The sequence below is a fragment of the Mirounga leonina genome, unplaced genomic scaffold, assembly GCF_011800145.1.
Source record: "Mirounga leonina isolate KUSES-001 unplaced genomic scaffold, KU_Mleo_1.0 Mir_115, whole genome shotgun sequence".
Classification (NCBI taxonomy): domain Eukaryota; kingdom Metazoa; phylum Chordata; class Mammalia; order Carnivora; family Phocidae; genus Mirounga; species Mirounga leonina.
Window position 1 is genome coordinate 5,207,864 of NW_023270268.1, and position 24,752 is coordinate 5,232,615.

A 24,752-nucleotide genomic window follows, 5' to 3' on the forward strand; every position below is an offset into this window, starting at 1 on the left:
GGAGGCCAAGTTACCAGTTGCCAATCACTGCCTTCACATGGCTTCTGGAAGGTGTTTTCTCTCAACCCTGAAGCTCTTTGGGCTTCTCCTCCTCAGACTGTGCCATTTCCCAGGCATGGTCCCTCTCCCGCTTGCCTGAATGTGGTTTCCCACTTCAGTGAAATCTGCCTCTCCTCTTTCACTTTACCCAAAGCCCCATAAAAGGAAAGAGCTACCAAAATGTCTCCAACTAGCCCCCCCTTCCCAGGTTCCATGTGCCATGAGGTCAAGCCCAGCAGCGTGGCTGCCCCTCATCCAGCAAGACTTCATAGCCGATGTGTGTATCCTGACAGAGTCTGGCTTGTACCCAAGGTCAGCTTGGTTTCAGTATTCATTTGTCATCTTCTTCCAAGTGATTCTTGGGCCTTTCCAGAGCAGAGTTTAGGGCCTGAGTCCTGGCGTCTGGGATTTGTTCAGACAAGTAGGCTCTTATAATCTGAGTTTTCTCCATCACTGCGTAAGAATCACCATGCTGAACTCACTGGCTGGAGCTATAAACAGACCCGAACAGTCTGGCATCACTGCAGGAGGAGGTGACGGCATTTACCTAGGGAAGCTCTGTTCTATCAGAGCTAGAACCGGCCCTAGGGGTTGGAGCCTGCCTGGGAGTCATTGCTGGGGGCTGCCTTGCCTTCAGCTGACTGTCCACAATCAGCTCTCCGCTGATGAAGACAAGGGTGATACCTGTTCACATTGCAGTGAATATGGTTTGTCATGTCCTTCCTGAGACCGTCATTTGGATAGCTAAAATTTAAACTGGAACAATTTCCCAGTGTGTCAGTCCCACCATTTTATACCAGAAAGTTATTCTGAAGTCAGCATATGAAAGGAACAATTCCAGAGAAATACAGGATGTTATTAGGGTACTGAGGAATGACGTCTAGCTGCCTGGTGGTGGTCATAAATTTTTGCGCTTACTTTAGACAGTTGCAGGTCATTAAAGGTCAAGTTGTCTGGTCACAAATCAAACGTTTACAGTCTGCTCTGAGGCAAACAGGACTATTCATTCCCAGGAGTGAAATGCCTGTGTTACATAGACTGCAAGATTGGAATGATAAATCATACTTTTTCCTTTTTTCTTCTTCTTCTTTTTTTTTTTTTTTTTTTTTTTGCCAAGAGATTGTATGTTCCCAATTTAAAAAGCCAGGCACCTGATTTAGAATGTGTAATACAATGCTTTGGGGATTTAGTATAATTCCTTGAATGAACTGGCACTTTGTGAATTATCCTTTTATCCTCATACTGTAAGGTAGAAAAAAATTCCTTTTAACAAAATATCATTCTTATCCACCTACATTCTCACCCAGGGGAGCACGCGGTATTGTCCTCAGGGCAGAGGACACATGCAGTGAGAGCACAGGGAATGTTTCGAGTGTAAACTTGAGGGCAAAGAAGACCCAACTGGCAGAGCCAATAGCTGTAACTCAGAGCGGCTGAATCATTGCTTCACCAAGCATCCATTATGTATCTGCTCAGGAACAGGGAAAGCTTTTCTGCCAACAGCTAACAATCCAGACCTTTCTACTGACCTCCACAGATCTCAACTCAGAGTTCACTTCCTCTGTACATCCTTTCCTGATACCCCCAATCTGGGTGCAATTCCTCTGTTATCTTCTTTCATGACACCATATTTCTTTCCTTTAAAGCACTCACCTCAACTTGTATTTATATATTTCTGGAATTATTTGGTGAACCTCTATCTCTCTTATAAACTCCATGAGAACAAACCTGTCATTGCCAGCTATATATCCCTGTAGCATAAGACAGTTCTTGAAACATAGTAGACACTTAATGAATACGTGATGAAGGAATGCACGAGTATCGTGGAGATGAAATCAACTAATGCTGGGCCTGCCATGCACAATCAGTGGGCACATCAAGTACGTGATAATATACTGGAAATGATAAAAGGGGAAGCAAACCAAGCTCAGAGGGCTTAGCCAGGACCTCTTTCCTGGAGGAGATGGGCCTTGAACCTACGATGAATATTATTTGTCAAGAAGAAATGATAGAAAAGTAGATCAAAGGGTTTCAGACAATTTGGAAGAAGCCCTGGTAAGCCCTTACTGAGCACTCACGGTTTAGGAATGGAGGAGTAGGCCTCAGAAAGGAGCCACAAGGGCGCTGCCCCCTCAGTCTTAGGGCAGTGAGTCCTCCTTTTAAAAGTGCCGTGGTCCCATCATTGGTCTCCAAATGCTGTCTAAAGGCAGAGGCTTTCAGTGCAAAATAAATGTCCTTCATAAAGTCATCCATTACCTCCCCGAATTGCTGGAGCTCTCATGGAGAATGCTCTATCTGTCCAGCATGGGCGGAGAGCAGGACAGAACGAGGCAGCAGGGCAGAAAAGAGCACTACTGGGGAGTCACAGAGAACTGGATCTGCCTTCCAGCGCTGACCCTTCTCAGCTGCATCTATTTGAGCCAACGATGTAATTTCTTGGGGGGCTCAGTTTGCTCCTTCCTAGGGAGACTAAGTATTAAACCAGATGATGTATATAAAGGTGGGATTTCGTGCCCAGTACAAAGCGAGGTGACAGTGTATTTTAGATAACTTCTTAATTTGCATCTTTTCACCATATGTCTTATTTCCAAGTCCTCTGGATCTCATCAATACTACCCTAAGGATATAATAGTTGAAAAAACACAGCCAAAGACTCTCTCTGGCCTTTGAGCATATCCAGTGGGACTTCATCTAATTTGTCCAGCCAAAAAGAGACTGTGAGACCCCGACCCTCATCTTCTGAGTCTATTTTGCAGTTGCTGACTTATAGGTATGACATTTTACACTGACATGAAAGACATGGTGCCAATATGCACAGGATCCCTGAACTGTCACTGACCATTTAAGGTCTGATAACAATAAAGAGCACCCCATTCCTCTGTCTGAGTGTAATGAGCTTGTATAGTAGATGAACTTCTGAAATTAGGGTCTTAAATAGTTTCCACCAATAACCCTTATTATCAAATTTTTTAAGAGCTTTGAAAATTACACTTTATGGATGGCCAGCTCAATATATGAGCCAAGCTTTGTAAAATGCTACTTGAAACACAAACTAGAGAACCCCATTATAATCTGCACTGACACTGTTGTCATATATGCTGCCTCGTGAGTGCACAGAGGCCGTGTGCCCAATCACCCTCCTAGCCTAGTGGGTGAGACACTTACATATGCACAAACACTCCCACATGCTCACAGTCAGATACACACACACACACACACACACACGTTCATACACCCGTGCACACTCAAATACACATTCATTCACGCATACGCACTTACACACACATAGTTAGCAAGAGCTTGATAGCACATGCTTAGCTTTTTGCCTTCCACATTTACAATGTAACCAGTCTCATTATCCTCGCTGATTTTGGGCTCAGAAGTCTGCAAAAACAGTCTTAGAGCCCTTGCTCATTATTCACACCAACATGCCTTTTAAAAATCATTAAGCATAGTGGCATCTGGGTGGCTCAGTGGGTTGAGCATCTGACTCTTGGTTTCTTTTTTTTTTTTTTTTGAATATATATTTTTTAATTTTATTATGTTACGTTAGTCACCATACATTACATCATTAGTTTTAGATGAAGTGTTCCATGATTCACTGTTTGTGCATAACACCCAGTGCTCCATGCAGAACGTGCCCTCTTTAATACCCATCACCAGGCTAACCCATCCTCCCACCCCCCTCCCCTCTAGAACCCTCAGTTTGTTTCTCAGAGTCCATAGTCTCTCATGGTTCGTCTCCCCCTCTGATTTCTCCCCATTCATTTTTCCCTTTCTTCTCCTAATGTCCTCCATGCATGGACAACTCTTGGTTTCAACTCAGGTCATGATTTCAGGTCCGTAGGATGGAACCCATGTAGGCTCTACACTCAGCACAGGGTGCTCGTCCCTCTCCCTCCCCCTCTGCTCCTCCCAACCCCCACACAAACCTGTGTGTGCATGCGCTCGCTCTCTCGCTCGCTCTCTCTCAAATAAAAAACTTTTTAGAAAGTAAAAATAAAAATCAATAAGACTAATTTTTATGGCTTCGCCGTGCCAGTATATCATGGATATAAGCAGCAGATGTAAATAACTCCAAGTAAACACAAACCCCTAAAACATCTTAGGGACTCTGAAATAAAGGATGGGGAGTAAATAAAAGACTGATGGGTTCAGATGCATATTCTAGTGACCATATAATGCCTATTCCAAAGAATCCATTTTGGCTTCCCACATCTAAGTCATTTTCATTTTTATTAGTTCTCCCCAAACAAATTTATATGATAATGGCCATGTTTCATAAGGGGGAAAGAAAAAGGAAAAAAGGAAAATGCTTAGGAGCCAGGAGAGGGAAAGAGGGAACTGCTTTTCCAATATTATTAAATTCTAAGATACAAATTAATTTCCACTTCAGTGTGTGTCCGAACATCTAAATGGGGCGGGGGAGGGTGGGCTTAAAAGAAAACTGTATTTTCTTTTGTAATCCCAAATAAGTATTTAGATTCTTGAATCGCCAGCCTCTTTCTTGGAATCAGCGAGTCTCGGATTTTTCCATGGTTAAGTCTGAAAGAAACCAGGCAACCATTCATCTCATTAGCTAATATTCACGAGAACCTCTGGAGATGGGATGGCCTGAATTCATCTCTTTCTGATTTTTTTCAAAGCACCACTTGAAATCTAGTTAAAACTGATTTTAACCCTTATGTGGCTGTTCTCAGGATTTGAATCTCTTCACCACTCACCACATGGTGAATGAGCATCGACTTAGTGAACAGTTCGCAGGCCCTGCCCACAAAGAGCTGAAGTGGTCCTTGGGCTAAGGGGGTGGGGGGGGGCGCAGAAGAGTAGACAAGAAAGCACGCTTCAGTGTGAGGTCTTTTGGGTGGGGAGGTAATTCAGGATGTCGCCACAGCACCTCAAGGAGACATCAAAGCAGCCGTGGGAGGCCAGGAAGGGCTTTGCAAGGAGGTAGCATCACAACCAAGCCAAGTCTCCCAGCAAGAGGGGACCCAGATGCCTGTGCAGCTTGGTTAGTGGGCAGTCATTCTCCCTTTCCAGTAAGGAAAGGATAAGGAAGAATGGGTTCAATGGCAGAACATGAGAATGACTTTAAGAGGTAGGAAATGGGGGGCAAATATCAACCCCATTACAAAGAGGTGGTGCAAATTCACTGCCTAGGTGGGAGCATGTTTTCATAACTACATGCATTCCAGTCCTCATTCTGGAAAGACTATCTTCAACTTCAGTAGAACTAAGTGAATGGACACCTAGCTGTTTTAGTTCATATTCCAATGAGACAGTTTATAGTTCTTTACCTTTTGGGGGGCCAGGTGGGAGAACCAGGGCCAAGAACTGTCAGGTAGAAAGTAGAGGCTCAGGCTGGAACCCAGGGAGGCATACTTCCGGTCCACTGGTCTTTTTCTTACCCCACACTTTTCATCTTGCATTGACTGTGTGGATGTGCTCTCTAACGAGGTTGACAATTCCTTCTTTTTTATTGTTATGTTAATCACCATACATTAGATCATTAGTTTTTGATGTAGTGTTCCATGATTCACTGTTTGTGTATACAATTCCTTCTAATCAGCAGATTGAGACAATGTATTAATTTATCCCATGTTGGCCATTCATATCCCTTCTTAGGAGTTTATTAGGATTGTTAAGTCTTGTTTTTAAGATCAGGAAGCTTGTGATCTATAGAATGTGTTCATGAAAAGTCACTCTAGTTCACTAATAATTTTTTTTAAAATTGAGGTAAAATCATGAGTCTATATAAATATAAAATGAACACATGTCAAAATTTTTATTTGACTCATTAATTAATGAGAGAACTAGCATAATGTCCCATCTGGTACAAAGGAGAATTCAGACATCACACATACGTAGGCAATCAGGAGCGCTGACATGAATTTACAAATGCGTGCCAAACTGGTCAGTCCTCAAGGGCAACAACTGGTTACATCCCACCAGACACAGTTCACTTGCATTTCTAGGGACGAGAGTCATTTGCATCATCACCAGTTTTCTACAAGTTGTAGAAAATATGTAAAATAGCCCAAAGACAATGAAAGAGGGAGATGGCAGGAAAGATGAGCTAGACACCCAGATCTGTAATATTTGTACCTGTTTCAAAGTCTTTCACAATTTTCCCAATTTTTCCTGACATCTCCTTGAGTTCTTTTCACAAATCTGTGAAGTCACCCAAGAAATTCGTATTTGATAGAGGATAAAACTATGGCTGGGATTGTTAAACCACTTGTCACCAGCCCTAAGAACCTCCTGGAGAATATTATTAAAATAGAGATTCCTGGGCTACCCCCAGGCCTAGACGGTCAGATCCCACTTGAAGATCTGAATGGCTAAGTGTTCCCCTGGCTTCTGAGTATCTGCCAGACTTCAGAACAGCTGTGACATCTGAAGATACACAATGGGCCAGTGACAGACCCAGGACCACAAGGCAGGTTTCCTGATGCTTGGTCACGTTCGGTACTCCGGTCCGTATCAAGGTTTCGGCCAGCCACTTGTGTGGCTGTGTCCTTCACTCTGTGAGGCTTTATAAATCCTTCATAAAATAAGAAAAGGAGAGCCCTTGAGACAGAGTAAGACAGAATAAGACTCCCTCGGTGTCTCGTTTCCATTCTCTAAGTGCATTACTGCTTGGCAAATGCATCAACTTAATTAAAACCAAATGTAATTCTAATGCACCAATTTGATTTAAAAATAATCTTCACAGTCACCAGGACATCAAAATGCAATTAAGGCTATTTGAGGAAAGTCTCTGATGCATATTATGTTCTGAGGCTGCACTATGTCAGGAAGCCCAGACCCTCCTGAATGCCGCTAATGTGCTCAGCAGCAATCCTCTCGCTCAGATGCCTCTTCCAATTAGGTTCTGGAGAGCATGATCCGGGACAGTTCAGGAACATTTACCAAATCCCATCCAAATGGCCCTTTAGCTGAATGCTTTTTCTCTGAGCCACTCCCCAGACTTGGGGAAGCGCAGACAGTCTCACGGATGCCAGGATTAAGACAAAATCAAACTGTGGATTCAGGAGTTCCTCGTTACCTACCCGTGTGCTCAGACTGTAAAAGGCTCTGGACCAGGACTATGGAAATTGAGAAGCGGGTCTAGCGAAAAATTAAGCAATCGATCTGAAGTTAATGGAGCAGTTTGGCTCCTTTTTATGTTCCCCTGACATGGTTTTTCCAGGACATCTCTTCTGGCTGAGTGACTCTGGTTGCCCTAAGACGGATTTGGTTTTTGTTCCTTTGTTTGGTTTTGGTTGGTTGGTCCTTTGGGTTTTGTTGTTGTTTTTGTTTGTTTGGTTGATTTTTTGTTGGTGTTGTTCCTAATGAATAAAAAAGTGTAAGAAATACTAAAGATATCTGAAAAATACTTGGCAGAGTCAAATGGGCAGTTCTGATGAGTTTCATAGGGCTTGGGTGGTGTAAGAGGCAGCTTGATTTAGTGGTGTTAGTAGTGGATTCACATCCTGCCTGTAACTGGTGAAGTCTCTCCGAACCTTCTTACTTGTGTGCAGATGTAGCTGGCCATGCCTGCTTCATTCAGTAACCCTGCTATACCTCTCCAGACTAGTTGGCTGGCCTCCTCCACTATTCCAACACCTCCGTTGCAATCAGCGGCTGGAGCTCCAGCCCCCAGCCCTTGCCGCACCTTTCCCATCACTACCTGGGGTGGAGGGCAAGAGGGAGGGGCAGATATAAAGAGAGAAAAGCTTTTTCACCAAAGCTCTGAATCACACTGAAGCCCCTTGAGAAGCCAAAGATGATCTCATGAACCAACCATCCCTGCCAAAATCCTAAGGGAACACCCATTTGAAAGGCAATAATCACTAATCTTCTCATTTCCAAGTGAAAAAAAATTACACTTTCAGGAAGAAATTAGAACTTTCGAGCCCTTAATGTATATCAGTCAGGGCGAAAGCCTTCCACATATGCATTCTCATCCAATCCACACAGCAACTATGCAAAATAAATATAGTTTATTAAGTATTTGCTATGTATAGTATGGAATTATATAAATCTCATTGAGGTAGCTGAGTCTCAATGAAGCATATATGTTGGGATTCCACACTTGTTTGTCCCCTCCCCCCCATCAGCATGTTTCTTCTCATTCAGGAAGAGCCTTGGTATAAATTACCAGCTTCTATGTCTTTCCCCTTTAAGGGTACCAGCATCGGAGCACCTGGGTGGCTCAGTCAGTTAAGCATCTGCCTTTGGCTCAGGTCATGATTCTGGAGTCCCAGGATCAAGCCCCACATCTAGCTCCGTGCTGAGCAGAGAGTCTGCTTCTCCCTCTGCCCCTCACCTAGCTCATACTCTCACTTTCTCTCTCTCTCAAATAAATAAATAAAATCTTTCAAAAAGAAGAAAGAAAAGAGTACCAGCATCTTACTAGAATAAAATCTCTTAACTATTTAGAAAAAAAAAAAAAAAAGAACCGGCATCTTGAGGGCAGTAATTATGTCTTAACAACAATACCAGCCACCATCTGTTCTGGGCTTATCTAAATGTGCTGTAGAAGTATTACCTCACCTAATCCTCAAAAATATTGATTAGCTAGATACTATTATTTTCCTCACCTTACAGATAGGAAAACCGATGCTTAGAAAACTTTTCTCGTTTTGTACACTCAACACACACCCAAAACCTACCATGTCACAAGCATTCAAAAAATACTCAGGTGTCCTATAATTTCCTTTGGCTCAATAGGCAGAGATGGAGGAATAAAGAAAGACAAATGTCACTTGCTTTCCAGAATATTCAGTATATCCCAAACATTGTGAAAACAAAAAGGGCCCAGAACATCCTTCCTTGTCCCTGTGCCTCACAGTGGAGGGCCAGTCTAAAGTCTCAGGTTGTCTGAGACAGTGGAGAAGGGGCTTCTCAAATGCAGTGACCTCATCAGGAAGGTGTCGGTGTCTGCACTCCTAGGAATCTGTGGTCCCCATGGGGAATGGAGAGACTGGGCAGGGGTCTCAGGACAACTCCCCCTCCACCCTCCAAAAGCCCACCCCTAGAAGACCAAACCATGGCCATAACACCTTGCAGAAGAGCTCCCTGAAGCTGGCTGGGCCCAGCTAGCATCAGCCATATGCTCAGTGATACTGTGCCCTCTAAGTCCCCAAAACCAGTCTCCCTTGTGGTGAGAGAGAGAGGTTCCTATGTCCAAATGCAAAACTGAGAAATGAGGGAGGCAGAGGACTGCTGAAAAGGAACCAGAGAGCAGCCATCCAGTTCCCACCCACGGACACAGACACACACACTCATGGATCAACGTTGTCCCCTCGCTGTTGAGTGGTGATTCATCAGTTAGCTGTTCTTACTCTATTCCTGCTCTTGATGGTAGCACATAGTTCCCTCATCATGTCAAGACTTTCCAAAAATCGTTATATAACCAACCCGAAAATCATCCTCTGGATCCAAGACCAATGTTACTGAGCAAACCAAAAGAAAAGGCCAGCTGCGGTGCTCTGATCAGTCTGCGCCAAAGAGGAAACTGATCCCTTTACTGTTTATGATGTACATTATGTTGTGTACATGTATCATTCTTGGGTAAAGTACGGCAAAATGCTTACCTGAACTTAGGATGCTCTGATTGAATTAAGCAAAGGGAATCTTTTTTTAAATATTTGGGGGCCTGACAAGTTCATCGCCAGGAATTTGGAAATAGAGTTAAATTATAAAATCTGCACATTATGGATCAGGAACATAAGGTCTCCTGAAAGAAAGAGAGGAACTGTTAGACCAGAGCAGTACTTTGGGGTGTGAGACCCCAAAATGAGAAAGAACTGTTCCATGGAGAGGGGCCTGGTGGGCCACAGAAGCATGAAATGGTTGAAGGCAAAGAGTCATGCCCTGGCATGCCAGTGTCCATCCTAGGACCAAATGGGGGAAGGAGGATTTTTAGGTAATAGGCCTCCATTCCTCCAGGAATGATGGACAGGCTCTCCCTATGTGGAGCGAGTGAGCAGAATGTTTGCAGTTAGTTCTTTGATGGCAGGACATAGTGCACCAACACCATGGCTGGGAGAAGAAAACGAAGTTGAGAACCGATTGAGTAGAGAACTTACAGTTGATAGTGGAGGGCAGCCACCCAGGGCCACCCAGGCTTGCAGCTGGGAGTCAGGGGAAGAACGCCCTCAGGCTGTAGGGGCAGCTTACGTATGGCCAGCAGCCGGGGTTAGCTGGTTTCCCAGGCTCCCTGTGGATTAGCGAATTTGAATAATTTCGCAGGTTCCAGCGCATAAGGGCTGTTGCTCATTGTCTGGAACCTGGCCCCAAAAACAGGTAGGGCTGGGGCTGGTGTATCATGTCCTGGACTATGAGAGTCCTAGGGGAAGTGGTTGAGGTGTTGACTTAACCAGTTGCTTAAGGGGAACTGACTGGCCTCTAGCTAGAGTTTCAAAACTGAGTCAAGACACCTCTTAAAAAATAAATTAAAGGGGTGCCTGGGTGGCTCAGTCGGCTAATCGTCTGCCTTCGGCTTAGATCATGATCCCGGGGTCCTGGGATCGAGTTCCCCATCGGGCTCCCCGCTCGGCGGGGAGTCTGCTTCTCCCTCTGCCACTCCCCCTGCTTGTGTTCCTTCTCTTGCTGTGTCTCTCTCTGTCAAATAAATAAATAAAATCTTTGAAAATTAATTAAATTAAAAACATGACATTACCCAGAGTGGTTTTATCTTGCTTCCCCACTCAGATGCACAGGCCTGGGCCCCATGAATGCAGGTGCTATGGAACAGTGCCGAGACTGGTGGGTGATGCGGGGCAGGGGCAGGGGGCAGGACGAACCCCACGGGCCACGGGTTTGCTGACCAAGATGTCAGAGCGTTGCTGTCTTGGATTCAAGTGTTGGCCTGGGGCAAGATCTTGCCTGCAGTGAAAAAGAGACATTAGCTGTCTCCACCAGATGATTAGAGTAGTTGGCTAATATCAGTCGTCTACCCTTATGCTTTATAACTGCATCCCATCTATTCTCTTCATAGTCCTTATGATAATTTGTGATTATATATTTATCAGAGATACAGATTACCTTCTTCTTATTATTTATAACCTTGTTAAACATTGTGTTATATATTTGCTTATTTGTGTCCATTTTTCTCACTAGAACATTAACTCCAGTGAAGATGTTATTCTCCAAAGAATACCCAGAATCGGCAATCTGGGATATTTGTTGAGTGAGTTGGTAAACAAACAAACAAAAAGGAATAAATAGTTGAACGTAACTCTCCTCCCTCACTAAGCAATTTTCTAGTCCTGGCAATGTTCTTTTATAGGATAAGACAATCCCCATCACACTGTCAAGAGGGTGTCTGGTATTGCTCATAAAATTTTAGCTTGTGTTCCAGTGAGTGCCTTATTCTTATATGTGGTTTAGTTACCATGGGCCATATGCTCAGGGACAGCCACTCTTTACCTTTGGCCATGGTAAAGAGTGAGTCTCTATCTAGACCGTAAAACCAGCGGTTGGATCCAGGCAGCATCCTTTTTCACTCTTAGGAAAAGGGGCGCCCCCCCCACCTCCAGCTTTATTCCTTACTTCCCGCTTCTTCCAAGCCATCAGCAAAGTCATTGGACTTGACGCTAACACACGGTTTCTTCAGGTTATTAAGTTAAGTAAAATCTGCTGGAGCTAGAAAGATTGTTCTACATCAGCTTTCATCTTTGCTGCTCACCTGGGAAAAGAGTGATTTTCAGCCATCTTGCCTTCTGTGGCATCAGCACGGAACTGTGACTTGAAATACCAAAATGCCACTCGTGTTTAATGCTTCAGGTGCAACAAGCCTGTTCTATTTGGAATCCCCTACAAAGATAGATATTAACTGAGAATTGAAAATGACAGCAGAAGAGATTGACTCAGAATGGCAAAATGAGCCCACGGATCTACTTCCTCTCTTGCTCCAATCCCTTAAAATATCAGAAAATATATTTTTTTAAGAATACCTCTATAACAGTACTAGAAAACAAGAAATAATAGTATCCGAGACCCCAAAATTGTGAGAAGTTCCTGGCAAACTACAGGAAATAGGGGCACATTCAAGGAGACACTGAACTTATAGCAAATTCATTGAAGAACATGAGGGTGTCTCTAGTGGCTTGATTGCATTAATGACCCAAATTCTTCACCCTTTCCTGTACTGCCCTTTGCCATGGGACCTCACAGTTCCTGTCACCACAGAAGTGGAGCCCCTGTCCCAACCCTTGAGTCTGACCGGCCTCATGACATGCTTTGCCCAATAAAATGAGGCAGAAGTGACAATGTATGATTTCGAGCCTGGCCCTGGAGGCCTTATGTGTTTTGCATGTTTCCATTTGCTGCTCTTAAAATTCTGGCATTGCCATGAATGTGCAAATTAGCCTTCTGGGGTATGAGAAACAGGAAATAGGGCGAAGTCTCCCCAGTCATCCCAGCCAATAGCCAGCCAACACCCAGGCATGTGAGTGAGCCATTGTTTTGTGGCTGTCTGTTACACAGCATTATCATGGCAATATATGACTGATACAGACTCCCAGCTGTATTCATGACACCACATTACTGCTTATAATGAGCAATAGGCAGCAACGGTGTTTGACTCCAGAATCAAAGGAACACCTAAACTCAGAAGAAAGGGAACCCATGCCTAAGGGAGGGCTCCTATGTAAGCACAGAAGTCTGAGAAAGACAAAGAACTGTGTTTCAATAACTCTAGACCACAGACCATCTAGAGAGCAGGGGGAGGGAAGGAAAAGGCAGCTGTATTTAACAGGAGAATCAACTGACCTCTCCCTCACCAAGGTTAAGAGAGAGCCCTGCCCTGTTTTAGCCATTGGAGTATGGTAGGAGACTCCAGGCTGCTTGCCTGCTACATTTTCAAGCATCTAAAAATGAGATGCCCCAATCGACACACCCTGCTCTCTTAAGCAGAGCCTGAAAGTAGTCCTTGTATTTGGGAGAGAGACACAGTGCAGAAACAGATGCATGTAATAGCAGAGAAGCTCGCCCAGCTGTCCATACCCATCTACCTCTGTGTTCAGCCATTAATGTAAAGAAACAACCAAGAAATACAGATGTTGAAGAAAATTCCTTGACAAAAAGGAGAAGCGATAAAGAGGAGGCCAACAAATTCTAGAGGAAACAAAGAATTCAATAAAGGAAAGAAATATTGTTTTAAAAACATAATAATATCCTCAGCCAGATCTATTATAATATGACATCCATAACAGAAAGTGGCAAATATGAATAGGAAGCTTCCAGAAATAATAAAGAACCCTTCTCTATATGTAAAAATAAAGCTAATACTGAGGCAACTATGTGGCTCAATCAGTTAAGCACCTGACTCTTGATTTCAGCTGAGGTCATGATCTCTCATGGTTATGGGATTGAGCCCCGAGTCAGGCTCTGTGCTCAGCGTGGAGTCTGCTTGAGATTCTCTCTTTTCCTCTGGGTCTGCCTCTTCCCCTACGCTCACTCTCTCTTTCTCTCTCTCTCAAAATAAAGAAAAACTTTCAAAAAATAAAGCTAGTATTATTTTTTAAAATACAGCACAGAAATAATACTTGTTTTGAATGTATAACAAAACTATTTTCATGGGTGGGAAGAACTGAGAAAAAGTCATGTTTATTTTACTTCTATTTATTTTAGGATTATTTGTATACATGAAAAACTATTACTTGTGACTCTGAAGTGTCATCTTTTTCCCTCCCCCTCTCCCCACCTTCCCCACTTAACCCGTTCATTCTTCATTATAGGCCAGGAGACATGATTACTCTTCTAGAAGACACCAATGAAGACTGGTGGAAAGTAAGTATTTCTCTTTCTTTAAAAAAAAAAAAGAGGGCGCCTGGGTGGCTCAGTTGGTTAAGCGACTGCCTTCGGCTCAGGTCATGATCCTGGAGTCCCGGGATCGAGTCCCGCATCGGGCTCCCTGCTCGGCGGGGAGTTTGCTTCTCCCTCTGACCCTCCCCCCTCTCATGTACTCTCTCTCATTCTCACTCTCTCAAATAAATAAAATCTTTAAAAAAAAAAAAAAAAGAATCCATGGGTAACTGTAATTACAACAAATGCTACAATTGTGGATGCATGCCTCTTTTTTCCTTTCAGGGGAAAATTCAAGACAGGATTGGCTTCTTTCCGGCCAACTTTGTTCAGAGAGTACAACAAAACGAGAAGATTTTTAGATGTGTTAGGACCTTCCTTGGGTGTAAAGAACAGGGGCAGATGACACTGAAAGAGAATCAGGTGAGTAAAGCATGCAAGCCCATACCAGGTACGACCAAAACAGAGAAATAGTCACTAACAAATATAACAATACACATAAATCTGAATGAATGGGGTCGTATTCAAAGTGTTCACTTTGAGAAAAGATAATACTCTGGTGGTATTATGTAGTGTAGTAGAATCTAAACCTGCAAAGCCAGAATGTTAGGAAGCTCCTTTGGTGGTATCTGTTCAAAGGGGAAATGTACATAAAGTTATAGCAGCAAGGTAAGGACATCTATCTGGTCCTGGTCCTTTTCTCTGAGGACCGCTGGTCTCTGATGTGGATTCCTACTCCAGTTTGGGCTCTGTGCTGTTTCCACCAATGCGTGGTTAATTTTTCACAGTTTCTTGGGAATACTTTGTTGTTACTTGCTGAGGATTCCACAGTTCATTGCATTTGCCTCCAGTCACAAAGGCCCTTCTAAGTACGGTCTCCTTGTCCAGACTCTAAGCTTCTGCCTTTTCACTGGAATCTAAGACACCTTCACATTGCTGCATAAAACATAGTCAGGACATAAGTAACCAGAGACTGTCTCACACCAGTGCCCAGATGTCTCCGTACATCTAATCTAGAGGTGTCTGGCGCCATCTTGCTCTAGTGCCATGTTGAATGTGAGGTTCAGCATGCAACGGCAAATAAATGACACTGTCAATTTCCTGAGAAGTGACGTATGAACCCCTTGCACATGTATGTCTTCAAGCTCCGTGCTTCTTGCTCCCTCATCTCACTCCTGGAATATTGAAAGACACAAAAGGACAAGACACGCGGTCCGCTCTTTGTCTTAACTCTGCCTCTCTTTGCCTTCTTTCAGCAGAGAGAGGGCTTCCTACTGCCCCTTCTTCTCTGACTCCAGCTTCCTCATGTCAGATCCTATATCCTCACTATAAAGTATAATAATACTCTAAGACCTCCACGTTTGCTCTTGGTGTATTTGGGGATGATATGAGAAATCAGACATTAGAAATTTCTTCTGTCTCCTAATAAAGTCTCACAATTAACTCTGATTTCCAATTTTGGAAGCCAAAGCCTTGACTTTCTTTCTGTCTCCACTTTTGGTATGATAATTCTAATACTTCCTAAGGCAATTAATGCCTCTGGTTGGAAATGGTGAGGTTCACCCTACAAAGAGGTACAAAATGAAAAACATATTAATAATTTTAATACTATCCCAGGGTGCCTGGGTGGCTCAATCGGTTAAGCTTCTGCCTTCGGCTCAGGTCATGATCTCAGAGTCCTGGAAAAGAGCCCACATCGGGCTCCCTGCTCAGCAGAGAGTCTGCTTCTCCCTTTGATCCTCAGATAAATCTTTAAAAAATGATAATAATTTTAATACTATCCTTGTTCAATAGCATTGCCCAAAACACATCTTAAATGTCATTTTTGTAATTGCCTACAAAGACAGTTTCTAAGTCCCATAAGACTTTATATTACTTTATATTTACATTACTTTATATTTGATTTATAACCTTTAAGAACTGGTTTACCTAACTGGTCAACAATTTTATATGCCACATGGAGTGCCAAATGCTTGATCATCTTCAAACTAACAAGTACACCCCCAAAGAATAATGATTTACCTTTTCTTTATGGCTATTTAAAAGAAAATTCTTTGTATCTAGCCCCTGATTCACAGAGAAGAACAAATTAATACAGTCCTAGATATTGCCACAGTGATAATTATTAAAAGTATCATCATTATTACTTACTATTTATGTCATACATATGTATTTATAAAGTATATATACCTATGACATTTTACGTGAGATCCCACACATGCCCTAAGAATTTTATTGATTAATTCTTCACTATTTATATTTTATAAATGATGAAACAAAGGCTCATAGAGGTTATATGCCTTACTCAAGGGGGCAAAAACCTGGTAAGTATCCAGGCTGGAACTTCCTTTTTTTTTTTTTAAGATTTTATTTATTAGAGAGAGAGAGAAAGAGAACGAGCAGGGAGGAGACAAAGAAGCAGGCTCCCCGCTGAGCGGGGAGCCCGACATGGGGCTCGATCCCAGCACCCTGGGATCATGTCCTGAGCCGAAGGCAGACACTTAACCTACTGAGCCACCCTGGTGCCCTGAGGCTGGAACTTAAACATAGGTCTGCAGACTCCAAGCCAGTGCTTTCCACTGAGCCATGTGCCCTGGACAATGTGGAACCAGCTTTGAGCAGTATAGCATCATTTGCATAGGTTGGCTCCCAGGGAAGGCAAATGTTATAAAGGCAAGTATCTGAGGACCAGAGAGCCCTTTGGGAATAAATTCTTGCTTCTATTAGTGGGTCATCCTTGAATCCAGGCAATGGATTCTCATCAGATGGAGACCCCATCTTTAATGCCACACACATACCCCACACAGCAAACAGGCACTTTTCCCATGCCAGTGCTTCTCCAAATGTACTCAACTATATCTTCCCTGTTCCAAAAACTTGGAAGGTCTTTTGAATGAAATAAATTCAAGAATGATACCCATCTTTATTGGCAAAGTGTTATTAAATAATTTTGCTAGCATGTTTGATTTTTTCCCTCAGAATAATCTTGTGCTTCCCCACTTGAAACTAAACATTGTTTTATGTTATTAATATACAAGTCAGTGAAATCAGAGGCAAATTAAAATTTGCTCAACTTGATCAATTTCTAGAAGCAGAACATCCACTCAGTGACTCTTACCAATTCCTTGGCTGTAGTCCCCAAAATTGTCTTTTCTGTGAATGGGCTCACACCTGCCTTTTCCACTCTCATGGTTGAACTGCCATCTTCCAGGATGGGGGTGGGTAGGGGAGAGGCAAACAATCCAACCTCTTCAATTAGACATGTTCAAGACACAACACAGTATTTCAGCCTAAACCAGGAACCAAATGGATCTGCCCATAATCCTTTAGAAAAGTTCCATAAGCCCTGATATTTCTGAGAGTGTGGTTTGGACCACCTGAATCATAATCACCTGGGAGCTTGTTGAAAACTGGACTCCATCCCAGACCTGCAAAAGCAGAACTTCTCAGGGAAAAAGCAGAGAATCTCTCTCTTTATAAATTCCCCAGGATCAAAGCTAAAGTTTGAGAATGACTTTCACTTCCATTCTCTCACTTTTAAATCCTGTAGTAGTCCTGTGACAACTGAAGGCATTTTTATGTCCAGTTACATATGGATCAACAAAAGGCACTGAGGTCTCTAGCCCTACACAAATTCTCTATTTTCAATCTTTGGCATCAACGTGGCAACCAATTTTGGAAAAATGTCAGCCACTTGAAAGAAAATGTACATTTTAAAGATCTACTATTGAGAAAAATATTTTAAAATTTGGCTCCACTTTAGTGTCCTACTAAACCTTTTAGGCGTAAAATTTCAAAACATGTTGGTCAAAATGAGGAGAGTATAACATAGTAGCAAGAACACAGATTCTAATGTCCTACAGAAATGGATCCATATCCTGTGTGATTTTGGCAAAGTAATCCCTGAATGTCAACATTTTTATCTGTAAAATCGGCACAGTAGCACCTCCCTCTTGACATGGGGTGAGGGTTAAACATGATCCCCTGTGTAAAATGCCAGCACAGTGCCTGGCCATCACCAATGCTTAGCAAGGTCCCCATGCTACCAGCATCATTCAGAGTGAGTTCCAGATTCATCTGCAACGGCCAATGCCACCTGAAATTACCTAGTAAGCATCAGAAAATAGCCAGTATGATATCTGCAACTCTAAAAATATAAAGAGACAAATGCTCTTTAGCAGGGAAATAGAAGAAATTTGATTCTGAAAATAAATGCAATGCATCTCTTTGATCAAATCATATTTCTGCCTCTGGAGTTAATTTGTCTTATAATTATTTTATTATTTTTTTCACAGAGCTCTTATTTCTAAAGAGAATCAAGTAATCCTTTTGTTATGAACACAATTAGGGTTTGCACTAACGCCATAGTATGTGTTTTTCATTTTTAAAATTCAAAAAATGTCCTTATTAAATCGACTTTAAATACCATAGAAGTATTTCTTGAAATTCATCCATAGTTCTGCCATCCCAATAGAACTGTTTTTATTGATTCTTTGTGTTATGTCAAAGCTTTAAAGAAAAATAAGCCAATCATTTTTAAATTACAAAACTAAAATGCATTTATTGTGGAGAAAATTTGAAAAATACAAAAAAAGTATAAAGAAGAAAATAAAGATAGGTAGTTCAAGCATCAAGTTATTATCGACATAAACAATTTGGTATATTTTCTACCAAAATTTTCTTCTAATTAATATTTTGGTGTATCATATTCTATATAGTGTTCTAAGTTTGTTTGTTTTTTTAACTTAGTCACTAAATGTTTCTCAAACCGTTTTTAACAGTTCTGTAACATTTTATCACATACATCAGGGTTTGGCAAACTATGGCGTATTGACCTATGGTCAAATCTGGTCCTGTTTTTAAAACAGAGTTTATTGGAACAGAGCTACATTCATTCATATGTGTATTATCTGAAGCTGCTTTCACACTGGAACAGCTGAGTTGAGTGGTGGCAACAAAGACCCTATGGCCTGCAAAGCCAAAAATATTTACTGTTTAGTCCTTTACAGAAAAAGTTTTTCAACCCCTAGTCTAGATGTACAAGAATGTGCTTCAGTATTCCCCTGTTATTGGATATTCCATTTTAATTTTTTTAACTATTGATAATTGCAGCGAACATGTTTAAACCAAAATCTTTTACCATAATTCTGATTATTTCCATAGGATAGACTTTAGAATTTATAGACAAATAGATAAAAGATTTTTACAGTTATTGATACATATGACCAAATTGCTTCCAAAAAGGTTGTGCCAATTTCTACCCACATTAGCTGTTTATGAGAATACTCAGGTGACCACCACATCCTTGCCAAAATTAAACATTACTATTTTTGATGTCTGTCATTTTGATAGCTCAATAACATTTCTATTAATCTGCATTTCCTGGATGGTTAAGGAAGATGAAGTTTTATCACACATAATCAGACATTTGTAGGTCTTTTATGAATAATCTGTTTATGTAGTTTGCCTATTTTCTTACACTGTTCTCTAGCTTTTAAAAATATTTACATCTGGTCTACCATATGTGGCCAAAATTTCCGCAGTTTATCATTTGCCTTTTTATCTTAATGCTTCTTCCTTTGGGAACTTAATTCTTTGGTTGGATTGGCTCTATTTTACCATATTTCCCCTCTAGTTTTATTTTTTTTAATTTTTATTCTAATTCAATTAATTAACATATAATGTGTTATTGGTTTCAGAGGTACAGGTCTGTGATTCATCACTCTTATATAATACCCAGCGCTCAGTCACATGTACTCCTTAATGTCCATCACCCAGTTATCCCATCCCTCCACCCCCACCCCCAGCAGCCCTCAGTTTGTTTCCTGTGATTAAGAGTCTCTTATGGTTTGTCTCCTTCTCTGGTCTCATCTTGTTTTTTTTTTCCTCTCTTCCCCTGTGATCCCCTATAGTTTTAACCTCTTGATTGCTTTCCACTTCATCACTCTCTACTTCTTCCTGAGAGAACATTTTCAGATAGTGCCCCACTTCCTTTAATATTCTGAAGTTTCAGTACAGTCTTCCACTGCTGCTAACATAGATTGAATTTAATGTGTATTGTCTGTAATGTTTTCTTCTCAAGCAAACCCCTTCCACCCACAGAATGTTTTGATCCTTTCACCTTGTGGTAGGCAGAACAAGAGCCCCATGTCCTCATCCCCAAAACTGAATATGCCTCACATGGCAAGAAGGACTCTGCAGATGTGGTGAAGTTAAGGATCTTGAGATAGAAAATTATTCTGGATTATCCAGGTGAGCCCAGTGTCATCATAGGTCCTTAGAACAGGAAGACAAGAGGGCCAGAGTCAGAGAAGGAAATGTGAGGATAGCAGCTGAGGTCAGAGAGAGAGAGAGATTTAAAGATGCTATGCTGCTAACCTTGCAGATGGAGGAAGGATCCAGGAGCCAGGGAATGCCTCTTAGAAGCTGAAGGTAAGGAAACAGATTCTCTTAGAGCCTCTAGAAGAAATGCAACCCAGCCTTCACCTTGATTTGAGAACTTCTGATCTCCCAGACTGCAAGATAACTTTGTGTTGTTTTAAGCCATCAAATTAGTGGTAAGTTGTTACAGCAACCATAGGACACTAATCCAGATTTCATGCAAAAGGGACTTTGCAGTTGTGATTAAAGTTATGGGCCTTGTGATAGGGAGATGTCCTAGATTGTGTGGACTGGCCAGCTCTAATAACTTGAGCCCTTAAAAGCAGTGAGATATATCCAGCTGGAGTCAGAAAGAGATAGCAGCAGAGGGCAGAAGAGAGATGAGGCAGAGAGGTAGGTTGGAGAGAGATTAAATGTGAGAAGGACTCACCCCACACTTACAGGATCTGAAGATACAGGAAGGGGCCACAAGTCAAGGACTGCAAGCAGCCTCTAGAAGTTGAGGAGGATCCCTGACTGACAGCCAGCAAGGAAACCGGGACTCAGTCCTACAACCTCAAGGAACTGGATTTAGCAACAGCCTAAATGAACCTGGAATTAATCCTCTCTTAGAGAAGTGGAAGGAAGGAAGGAAAAGAATAGGGCCCTGTTGACTCCTTGATTTTAGCCTTATGAACCCCAAAGCAGAGAAAACTAGCCAAGCCCACCAGACATCAGACCTACAGAAATGTAATAAATTGGGTTGTTTAAAGCCACTGAATTGTGGTAATTTGTTAAAACAGCAAGAATGAACTAATACACATCTCAGGTTACTCAAATTGAGTCAATCTCATAAGGTAGATTTTACTCACATAATGAGAGGTCTGGATACAGGGAAGTACTGGGATTCATAATTCAGCAGCTTGATTCCATGGTCAGGGATCTAGATCCTTCCACCCTTATGCTTTGCCATCCTTGAAATATTAGCCTCCTTTTCTAGTGATCACAGATGGCTGCAGCCACTCCAAGAATCCCTTCCAGATGAAGAAAGAAATTTTTTTCTTAATGTATCTCTTTTAAGAGGAAAACAGACTTTCCCAGAAGTCCCCTAGAAGATATTCCATCCTGTTTCATTAGCTAGAACTGAGTCCCATGGGAATCACTAGCAAGGAGAATCAAAACAGACTTGAGACAGTTAGGATTCTCCTGAGTCATGTAGGGTAGGGATGGACAACTGAGCAAAAGTCCAGGCTCTGCTGCATGGGAAAAGAACAGATTATGACCATTGATATCAACCGGCAGTGTCTGCCACAAGTGATTTACTTATCCTAGAACAAAGAGTAGATTGGTGCAGAGCGGAGGATTCCCAGCTGAAAGATGAGTGGATCAGAGTGAGTCCAACTCAGCGTGCACTCATGGGTTTTCAGGTATCCTCAGCTAGAGGAGCAGGTAATTATGCATGGCTTTTATGCTAACTTCTGTTATCTGAGAGGCGTTTATCCAATGTTGGTCTGCTGGGTCAAGTTAGGATTTTCCACTGTCATTGCCATTGCCATTGCTTTTTTCCCAACATTCTCAACTCCTGGAACACATGCAAAGCTACCTCCTCCTTCATGCAAGATCCCATGGTCTTTCTGTCTCCATTCCCACCCGCTGTTTTATTTGCTGAGACCTTACCTCCCAGGAGACACTGGTGCCACCTAATGTGCCCCTACTTCCTGTCGTTTCCTCTTTTTGGAGGACCACAGTTTCCCAATAAATGTAGAAAGAGAGGCATTGATTAGGAGGAGGGTAGTGTAAGATGGAAAAGGTGTATTTTGACTATATTAGAAAGTAGAGCCCGTAGTAAGAGAGAAGTGACTGCCCAGCTTTCTACTCAGAGCAGTTGTGGAATCTCTGCGCCTGGGGCAGACTTTGGATGAGGAGCTGTGTTTTAGGCTGGAAGATTCATCCTAGATCCATCAGTACAACTTGCTTCAGGCATCAATTGAGTTGAGCTCCAGTGGTTGTAGGGAAGTGCCTGTCAGCCTCCGGAATGGCTGCCAGTCCCAGTGCTCAGTGTTAGAACATTCAACCTCCCCACCCCCTATATTTTCATAGGTAGTTTGAGGGAAGACAGATCAGAACGCTAGGCAAGAAATCTTTTCAAATAAAATGACTGCTCATCTAGTTTAAGTGGCAGCCCATTTGAATGTTAATGAGTTTGGAGGCAAGGCCTGGGAGACCTTAGATGTTATTAGCATATGTGCTCCCAAAAGTGGGTTAGACTATAGGGATTAAGCCAGGTAGGAAGGACCAGGAAGAGACTGAGCCAAGAGGGGCACTTAACTGGCAGGGAGCAGAATTTGGGGCAACATAGGAGAAGCAGAGGGCTGGGGAGTAGGTCAGCAACCAGATATCAAGTGGAGACAAGAATGGGGAAAATCTGGTCCACTCCTATAGTCCTGAAGAACTAGGGGGAGTGAGAGCAGGAGGGTGGGTAAAGCCATAAATGCAGAAACCAGAGCAGAAACATGTGGGATTGGGGTTATCATTAATAACAAATACTAAGTGGGATGCCTGGGTGGCTCAATCAGGATTGAGTGGCTGACTCTTGGTTTTGGCTCAGGTCATGATCTCAGGATCCTGGGATTGGAGCCCCTACTAGAGCTCCACGCTCAGTGGGGAGTCGCCTTCAGGGTAGGATTCTCTTTCTCCCTTTGCTGTCCCCCCTCCCTGCAAGTGCATGTGTGCTCTCTCTCTCTCTCTCTCAAAAAAAAAAAAAAGACACTAAGTCTGAGTGATGCCCTGGGGCTGGCAGGAGTCAAGCTGGATGGCTAGGTAAGCACTAGGCTGCTGGAGGTGCTGTGTCGAGTATGGTGGGTGCTGTTGCTGCTGTTCTGTGTATGCTGCACCCGCCTCAGTCCTGAGATGCCCAGGCCATCCCTGCTGCACACATGATGTCCCCCAGGCAGTCTGCAACACTGTCAGCAAGCAGGGTGGACAGGCCAGGATTTGTCAGCAGTAGGAAGGAAATCAGTCTAGTCTTCAGAAGTCTGGCTGTCCAGAGAGCAAGAGAGGAAGGAAGGAAGAGAGGGAGAGAGGGAGGCAGGGAGAGAGGGAAGAAGGCCATCAGGTAACAAGAGAAGAAGGGAGAGGAGAGGACAGGAGAGGAAAAAAAACCAGTTTATATATATCTGGCCATCTCCTTCCTCCACTTAAAATCCTCTAACACCCAACTGTTGGTTAGTACTAGTAGTCATCTCTGCCTTTTTCCCCACACTGCAGAGCCCTGATTTTTGTTCTCTTGTCCATGTCTACCTTCCATGACTCAGGTGAATCCTAATTGAATTGATCCTTGCTGGTAATGATTTCAGTAGTTGGCCAGTGCCCCAGTTCCAGTCAATGAGATAGGTCAGAAGGTCAGCAAAGGGACCCTCTCCCTCATGAGTTCAGAAACTCATTCAAAAATTGTTAATGATTTGGGGCGCCTGGGTGGCTCAGTCGTTAAGCATCTGCCTTCGGCTCAGGTCATGGTCCCAGGGTCCTGGGATGGAGCCCCGCATCGGGCTCCCTGCACAGTGGGAAGCCTGCTTCTCCCTCTGCCACTCCCCCTGCTTGTGTTCCCTCTCTTGCTGTGTCTCTCTCGGTCAAATAAATAAATAAAAAATCTTTTTTAAAAAATTGTTAATGATTTATATAGTCAGCTTATTAAATGTTGTTCACTAAATAATCAGTGATTAAAACACACAAGGCCCTTGTGCTCATCACACATGTCTGTTCTCCCAGTTCTCCCCAATAAGCTCCATGAAAGCAGAGATCTGCCTTTTTTTCCCCAGCTTCTGGAGTGGTAGCTAGCACACAGTAAGCACTCAATAAAAACTTGAAGAATGAATGAATGAGCAAATGAATGAATGAATGAGCGCAGAAAGTGGGGAATTAAGGGACTCAGACATTGGGGGCATCTCTCACGTGGCCTGGCCAGTAAAACATTTGCTGGGATAATCAACTGTCTACTTTGTCTGGGACTGAGAAATTTCCTGAGATGTAGGACGTTCAGTGCAAAGACTGAGAAAGTCCCAGGCAAACCAAGACAAGTTGGTTACCCTATTCATGACCCTCCAAAGCAAAGGAGTTCCTCTGATTCTCCCTCACCTCCCACCCTTCTCTACCCATAATCTTCTGGGTTCATCTTTCCATTCCACCTCAAAATGAAAGGAAATTTTTCCAACCTGGTTATTGCTTCCTAAAATGGCAGGTTCTCAAGCCTGATGAGCTATCTATTTGTACCATCAGAATTTTAAATCCTAGACCCTTCATTTCTGGGAAGAGTACAGGCCTATTTTCAACCTTTTGTATTCATCTTTTTCAACTTCCTTTAGCTTCCTCATCTCTTTACCCTTTGTCTGTTCCCAAGACTGTCCAAGCAGTGCATGGTGGGTACAGAACTCCTCGTCCTTTGGAAGGTCTCCCCAAATCAAATCACTATAGGGATGCCAACTAGGAGGTGCAGAACAAGTCAGTACATGCAACAAAGCATGAACATTTGTGCATCTTAGCCTCCTATTTTTGAGACA

The 24,752-nt window shown here is 42.7% G+C and overlaps 1 protein-coding gene across 8 annotated transcripts in view; it reads left to right on the top strand.

Annotated features, from left to right (window-relative positions):
• The window catches only part of STAC (SH3 and cysteine rich domain), a 157,465-nt gene that overhangs the window by 125,684 nt on the left and 7,029 nt on the right, over positions 1-24,752 (top strand). For 5 of the 8 annotated variants that reach the window (XM_034991870.1, XM_034991844.1, XM_034991854.1 and 2 more), the window contains 2 exons: positions 13,770-13,821; positions 14,122-14,259. In XM_034991870.1, the coding sequence (XP_034847761.1) occupies positions 13,770-13,821; positions 14,122-14,259 (190 nt within the window). Of the gene's footprint in view, positions 1-11,148; positions 11,995-13,769; positions 13,822-14,121; positions 14,260-20,221; positions 20,269-24,752 lie in introns of those variants that run through there. The other 3 variants (XR_004676757.1, XM_034991861.1, XM_034991891.1) reach the window with 3 other exon arrangements.